The sequence below is a fragment of the Hylobates moloch genome, unplaced genomic scaffold, assembly GCF_009828535.3.
Source record: "Hylobates moloch isolate HMO894 unplaced genomic scaffold, HMol_V3 SCAFFOLD_20, whole genome shotgun sequence".
NCBI lineage: Eukaryota > Metazoa > Chordata > Mammalia > Primates > Hylobatidae > Hylobates > Hylobates moloch.
The window spans coordinates 29,719,063-29,726,948 of NW_026652295.1; the positions used below are offsets into that span (position 1 = coordinate 29,719,063).

The following is a 7,886-nucleotide window of genomic DNA, read 5'->3' on the forward strand; positions in this document are numbered from 1 at the left end:
TATATTTATATATTTATATATTCATATATATTTATATATTTATACATATTTATATATATTTATATATTGATATATTTTTATATATATTTATATATTTATATATATTTTTATATATATTTTTATATATTTATATATATATTTATATATATATAAAACTGTCCTTGAAGTAAGCTCGCTAAGCAGAAAAAAACTTGTTCTTTTTCTTTTTAACTTTTGCGTTGCCACATTCTAAGCCTTAGCTTTAACTTTTCTTAAAGTAAATAAATGCAATATTTATTATTGTTTTTAAATTTCTGCCTCAGAATGAATAACACATATTTTTTTTAAAGCCATGCCTTTGGATTAGGGCAAACTCTAGGATATTTAGTGAATTCCCTGAGGAATTGTGGACACTGTAAGTAGGTGAGTGCATTATTCTGTGCTTCTTTCTCCCCACAGAGCCATCGTTCACCCTCCTCCACCCTGCCCCCTGCACTGGGAGGCAACCACGACAGGCATGGCCTGTGCTCCTGCACCACCTGGCTTCTGCTTGTGTGTGGATGATAACAGGCACCTGCAGGAGATGGGAGTGTGGGAGGAGAACTAACTCAGGGTTTTCATTTCCCTCACTCCCTCTGGGCAGCTCTGTGGTTCTGTAATCATTGCCATCCTCTATCTACAGCCACAGGCATGTGGGTCTGCCCCTAGTGAAAGCTACAGATTTCCCTGGGTTCTGGAAACTGCTCCCTTCCTTGCTCTTTCAAGCTCAGAGATGGAAACAGTTTCCTGCCAGGAATCATACCGGGGAGCTTCAGCGCCCTTTATGGCTTTCTTAGTCCTGCCTGCACCTGTGCAAAAGGTGCCATCTCAGGCCAGGCACGGCGGCTCACACCTGTAATCCCAGCACTTTGAGAGGCCGAGGAGGGCTGATCACCTGAGGTTGGGAGTTGGAGACCAGCCTGACCAACATGGAGAAACCCCATCTCTACTAAAAATACAAAATTGGCTGGGCGCAGTGGTGCATACCTGTAATCCCAGCTACTTGGGAGGCTGAGGCAGGAGAATTGCTTGAACTCGGTATGTGGAGGTTGTGCTGAGCCGAGATCGCACCATTGCACTCCTTCCTGGGCAACAAGAGCAAAACTCCATCTCGAAAAAGAAAAAAAGGTGCCATCTCTTTCCTGCCAGGTCCCTGACTGACCACAGTGTGCTCCCCCAAAAGGAGAAGTGACAAGAATGTTTTTAAGACATTGCACTAACACATCTAGTCATGATGTTAATTCAAAAAATTGACTTACTACAATAAAAGGGAAAAATAAGGGTATTCTGGAAACAGAGCAGGAAGGAAGGCAAAGGTGAAAACAATCAATTTGGGGCATCTGAGAAGCCCCAGGTGCAGAGGCTGCCCTGAGTCTTTAGAGGACAAGAAACAGAACACACGACCCAAAACTGAGAGACGGAGCCTGGCCACAGCAGGATGATAACGGCTCTCCTACAGAGTACTATTCCTGTAAATCTCTGACGAGAGGGATGAGATCAACATATAAAAATACATACACACACAAAGTGGAGCTGAGGGCAGGATGGAGAGCTGCCATTCTCAGCCCTTGACCTCCATGGACTTGGAGAAAGGCTCAGCCTGGAGATGTGTGAAGCCTCCAACCTGGAGCAGCACCCGCTCCTAAAGACCAGGCACGAATCCCAGCACAAGGAGGGATCCAGACAAATACACAAGAAAGGACCACAGCAGGAGCTTTATTGAGCACAGAGCAAGGGTGCACACCACTCAGCACCTGCCCCTCCACCCGCCCTTCTCTCCCCACCTGCCCCTGCCCCAGCACAGCAGGTCCTCAGAATCCATAAAAAGAACCTAACCTCCATGTTCTCTCTCTCTCTCTCTTTTTTTTTTTTTTTTTTTTTTGAGACAGTTTATCTCTTGTTGCCAGGCTGGAGTGCAATGGCATGATTTAGGCTCACTGCAACCTCCGCCTCCCGGTTCAAGCAATTCTCTTGCCTCAGCGTCCCGAGTAGCTGGGATTACAGGCAGCTGCCACCACACCCACCTAATTTGTGTATTTTTAGAGATGGGGTTTCACCATGTTAGCCAGGCTGGTCTCGAACTCCTGACCACAGGTGATCCGCCTGTCTTGGCTTCCCAAAGTGCTGGGATTACAGGCATGAGCCACCACGCCTAGCCTCCATGTTCTCTTAATAGTTTGTAATATCTTAGCACAGTTTCAAAGAAAGGATATGAGAATAATAACTCATAGAGCAAGACATCTATTTAGAGTGAGTGAGTCACAGGGGAGATCTGGGAAGGAAACACTGTAACTCCTTCATTCCCAGAAAAGGAAGGTTGGTCCAGGGAAGGGGACCCCAGGCCTGGATATCGGGATTAGGTGGAAGGGGTTCTGGGGCATCAGGGGAATGGGCCCCTCTCCCTATATCATCCCTGTGCTGTGCTTGGGAGTAGACACAGTTTATCAGCTGTGCAGCTGGGGGAAGAGAAGTCAGGGTCCAGAGACAAGGGGAGCTGAGAACAATCTGTGTCTTGCTGGTCTGCACAAGGCAGCTCTCAAACTGTGGAGAACATGGTAATGACCAGATTCAGCTCAGCCACTCTCAGCCTTGACACCCAGAGCATTGCGGACAGCCAGTCACCAACCCCTACCTTCAAATCCAAAGATCCCCTACAGCCCAAAGCTGCTCCCCGGCCTCAATTCCTGCTGGCATTGGGCTCCAAGGATCATATTTTAGGAAGCTGTTAGCACCACATCAGTGTCAGGGATCCTGTCACCACTTGGAGAATGACAATAAAGACGACCCATCAGAGGCTGCAGGAGGAGACTGTATTTGAGGCAGGACGATGGGATGGGTGAGGCACAGAACCGTGGCTCCATCCTCTGTATTCTAGGGGTTAGAGTTGAGCTGCCTCTGCTGCCCCTTCCATGCTGGATTTTATAGAGTAGACCCCTCCTGAAGTTCTTATGAGGACAGAAGACCCTGTTAGGTGCCATGGTAGACAGAGGGCCGAGGGTCATGAATACCTGGTTAATATTGCTCCCAGCTGAGATTAGGAAATTAAAGCATTAAACCCAGGACCCAGGAGAGGAGGAAAAGATGGCACAGGACCCTGCCATCAGTCTCTTGGATGTTTGTTTGCAGCGAAGGTCTTTCTTTCAGGAAAAGGCACCCAGTATCGTGGTCCTGAGTGTTGCTATCCTGCTGTTCTCATCTGTGAATGGGGCTGGACCTCTACCTTCCTCCAATATAAATAACTGGGAGGCTCTGTCCACATACACTTGTTACCTACATGTTAGTTAATAGTGTACAACAGTTTGGTTTAATATTTTATATCTTGTAAGAAATAAAATGGATGATATTTTTATTAAAGGTAATTCAGATTATATGAGAATCAGATTCCTGGGGCCCTGGGTACCTTATCTCAATGTTTAGAATCCTCATGGAGGATCAGGGGAGCACAGACCCCCCAAAATGGTCATGAGGCCTGAAGCTCCCTTGTGTAAAGGACCCTCCCCTGTACTTTGGGGCTCAGGGCGAACAGCACAGCTGACTCCCAGGGTCTCCAGCCTCCGGCCTCTACTGTCAGCCTGCACTTTCTCAGCCTTCCTGGCTGCCAAGCTTCTGGTTCCCAGAAGCCTCCTCTTTCGCCCTTCACCTCTTCAGATCAGGGTCATCGGCCACTTCATAGGCAGTGCCCTCCTTGTCAGTCTGCCTGTCTGCCGGGTTCCCTCTCAGGGTTTGTGGCTTGACAGGGTTCACTATCCCCAGCCCCAGCAGGAGCAGGGAGAAGTGACTCGGCAAGTCTCCCACTCACAGTGGGATCCCTACAGGTGAGATGGGGCAAAGCCATCTTTCCGGCCTCCTCCGTACCTGAGAACATCTTGCAGATCACAGCTCCAAGGACCAGAGCAGGAAGTAGTGCTAAGCCGGCAATGGTTCCCACGATGGTTAGCATGAGCTTGGAAGGTGGTTCTGAGAAGGGAATGAAAGGGGCCTGGACCTTCAGGTCAAAATCCTGACCCTGCCACAGGGCCTAGAGCAGCTTCCACTGTGCCAGTTCTGTGAAGGGGTTTCTACCCCATCCCCCTCTTTACCCACCTCAGTATAAGGGGCCTGAGCAGCCCTCATGCTCCACCCAGCATGTGGATCCCTGCTTCTCCCCAGAAGGCACCACCACAGCCACCCACTTCTAGAAGGTCCCATCCCCCAGGCTTGGGGCCCCCATGCTGTGTGTCCTGAGTCCGGTCCTCCCCCTCCCACAGTCAAATCAGCATAATTTCTGCTGAGTAGAAGTCCCGGGCCCAGCATCTCAAGGTGACTTTCCCATTAAGTCCTGAGTGAGGGGTCACAAGTGCTGATGGCTGCTCTGAGGAGAGTCAGAGACTGAGCCATATTGAGCCACAGACAGTAGGATTCTCATGGATAGAGAAAATTTAATGGGTATCTTAGCTATCAGCCTCCTTGTGAGAGGCCCAGCAGCAATTTTCAAAGTTAAAAGTAGGTTCAGGATAAGCAATTTTCCTAATCTCTAATGCTCTCTTTCTACAAATGTCTCTCATTGTCTGCAAAGTCACTCTTTTGCTTCTAATGTTGGTAATGTTATTTTTCAGTTTTAAAGTTTGTTTCCTTTCTAATTTGCACTCAGATTTTATAAACTTCTGCTACTCACTATCTGTTACAGTCTGATATTAGAACCTAGAAGTTGTTTGTAGGACTGCTTTCATTCGCTGTGTCTCTGCTGATTCTCTTTCCTGGTGTTTTATCTTCTGGCTGGGTTAAAGAGCCCCCGGTGAAGGTGGACCCAAGTACATCACTGTTGATAAGGGTAACTGCTGTCCTTTCCTATTTACCTCCCTGCACTCCTTCTCTCTGTCCTCCCTCCACACTCACCCTCAGGACAGCCTCAGGAGCCTGGACAGAATCCTCAACTGCAAGAAGAAGAAAGAAGATAGAAGAAAAAAGAAAGAAGAAAAAGAAGAAAGAAAGAAGAAGAAGAAAGAAGGAGAAGGAGGAGGAGGAGCATGGTGCTGGGTTTGGCCCCTCTTCCCTCCCTCAGGGTCACCTCCAGGGAACGTAATTCCAACTCCAGGAGGTCCTGACATGCGTGTGGCCCTGAGGACCCCAGTACCTGCCTGTAGCAGCGTCTCCTTGCCAAGCTCTAGGCTTCTGAGCCGCCACCTAGTGCAGTGACCCATCAGGGGTTCTCTTGTGGCCTCCGCAATCCAGAACCTCTCCCAGGTGCGATTCATCCTCTGAGCTGCAGTTTGTGCGGCTGTCCAGGTCTGTAGGTCCTGAATCGGGGACGTGAAATCTCCCCTGTGGTAGGCGGACTGAAAGTGTCCCTGGAGGAAGCTCTAGTCCAGAGCCACACGCAGCCGTGCACCATCTGCAGATGCAGGCCCTGGAACTTCCTGGTGTCAGCTCGAGGCAGGGCTGGGGAGGGGAGGGAAGTTGCCCGGCCCTTCCTGCCTCACCCTGCCCATCCCAGCTCCTCTCTCCCTCTGTGATTGGTCACAGCAGAAGTCAGTCATGATCTAGATTGAAGGAGAAGCCTGGAGCAAATTGTTACTTGCACTTCTCCACCCGTGAGGGGTCAGCTGAGGCCCTGCCCCCCACGCCTGGGAGACCCTGGCCCGGCAGGTCAGTGTGGGGTTGGGGGGACACCTGTGCCTGAAGCTTGACATCACTCACCAGCTGGCCCAGGTGGTGGTGCCTGGAGCAGCAAGCTTTGGACAAAGGATGCTGCAAGACTCATGGCCTGCCTGCCGCCTGGCTGGCTCATAGTGTTTATGATAGATGTGGCTGGCTAGTGGAGAAATGTAGGAGTCAGAGTGGTGGGAGAAACGATAGGGAAAGGAACAGGCCTTCTGAAAGGTCAGAAGGCTCTGCGAAGCTCCAGGGGAGAATAGCTCAAGGCAACTGTTCTATAACCCTGAGGCAGAGGGCAAGGAGTAGGTACAAGGGAGTGTAGGGGAATTTATCTCAGACAGGCTTATACACTTATGTTGACCAGGAACTGACCTTTGATCATCCATGCTCCTGAGGTTCCTTGAAAGGGGAACAATAAATGTTAATTACCCACAGATTGTGTTTGCTCCAGGCTTTTGGCATTGTGCCTGCACTGAATAAAAACAAGTAGCTCCAGCTTCTCGGCACTGCTGCACTTTGGCCGCTTGATCCAGGCAGTCCCTTGGCTGCTCTTACACTGCATACCTGTGTCTGAGTACTCCTTTCATCCGTCAGTCGGCCAGAGTCTGCGGGACAGACCCATCAGAGGAACATGTACTACCCCTACCCAGGTTGCTACACTGCATAGAACAACATTAGGGTAACACCACTGTGAGATAGGTACCCGGCACGACCTGTGCAAACATAACATGTGTCACCATGCCAAAGGTGTGGTGGAACAAGTGGCCCCATCAAGGTTGGGCCCTGATGGACTTTGTGCCCTCTGGGAGTTTATGGATCTGTGGGTACACAGGGTGGCCTTACCTGTCAGTGAACTGGACTGGACATTGTTCCTGTGAGTGGCCTTATGTACCTGCCACTGTCCTCCCCACATTACCCAGATGCCTGCATAACTGAGAGGCACTACCCTCCCAGGTTTCACAGGTGTGACGAGCCGCCTGGCAGTTCTGTCCCTTGGCATTAACCGTCTCTGGAGCACATGTTATGACTATAGAGGCACAAATGACGGCTCTTGCAGAGCATACCACTTGAGTTCTGAATTATACCCGAGTAGCCCTCCTCCTGTTAACGAATGAGGTTAATCAGATTAGAAAAGTAGTGTTGCAAGACTGGATGGCCTTAGACATAGTACCTGCTGCCAAAAGAGGCACCTGTGTCCTTGTAGGAACACAGTGCTGTACATTTATCCCTGACAATTGGCAAAACATAACAGCAGCCCTGCAAGGGGTCCCATGGGGAATAAAGGTGGTCAAGACCTTACTGATGACCCCCTGCAGAGGAGGTGGGCATCCCTAGGTTCTGGCCTATGCTGGACCCTGTTAGTCATAAGTAGCATAGCTGGAATCTTAGTAGTGAGCTGTTGCTCTCTGTATTGCTGTTGCGGGTTATAGGTTCAGGGCTCCACCCTATGGGCACAGGTCCTGGCCTATGCTGGACCCTGTTAGTCATAAGTAGCATAGCTGGAATCTTAGTAGTGAGCTGTTGCTCTCTGTGTTGCTGTTGTGGGTTATAGGTTCAGGGCTCCACCCTATGGGCACAGGTCCCTACTCTGAAGACACCCTCGGCCTAGGGAGTGGAATGTAAGAAAGATGGCTGCACTTCAGTCAGGAGTAGGCTGAGGCAGCCTTCCGATGCAGCATGACACAGTGGGTTTGGAGTGCAGGCATACAAACCCATGCATTGTGTAACCACGCCATGTAAGGTACATAATGTAACTACTCACGTGAGCTCGTGCTTGGCTTGGAAGCATTATTGTCTGTAAAAAGTATAACTACTCTGCTAATGCTATGCATAGTGCTTTCTTGCTCGCTCGCACACCCAGAGAGAAATAAAGCTATGTCCCACCTGCCTACAATTCCTCGAGTGGTCTTTCAGCTACCTGCCACCTGTCCACTGACTCCCCTAGGACCCCAGCTTGGGCTGGAACCTAACATGTATGTACCACAACCAACACTTAAATAAATCCAACAAAGAAAGAGATACTATGAACAGTAGCAAAATATTTCAAGATCTTTGGAATAAATTTACTAAAAAATACACAAATGTAAACAGCAATGCTTTATTTAAGGGTATTTAATAAAGAAACATTCAATATTAATTAATTATAAATCTCGATGTGGCGATATTTGTCAATGTTCTCCAAATCTGTTTACTGAACATAATCACTTTTAAAAATATAATTTTTAAGGGAACTT

The 7,886-nt window shown here is 48.9% G+C and overlaps 1 protein-coding gene across 1 annotated transcript in view; it reads right to left on the reverse strand.

Annotated features, from left to right (window-relative positions):
- LOC131382097 (class I histocompatibility antigen, Non-RT1.A alpha-1 chain-like) overlaps positions 1-6,565 on the reverse strand; it is a 13,055-nt gene extending 6,490 nt beyond the window's left edge. Inside the window, exons 1-4 of the mRNA XM_058432238.1 lie at positions 6,496-6,565; positions 6,217-6,257; positions 5,132-5,357; positions 3,874-3,975 (exon numbers count right to left, since the gene is read on the reverse strand). Coding sequence (XP_058288221.1) covers positions 3,874-3,975; positions 5,132-5,357; positions 6,217-6,257; positions 6,496-6,565 — 439 coding nt within the window. The remainder of the gene's footprint in view (positions 1-3,873; positions 3,976-5,131; positions 5,358-6,216; positions 6,258-6,495) is intronic.
- Positions 6,566-7,886: the final 1,321 nt, after the last annotated feature.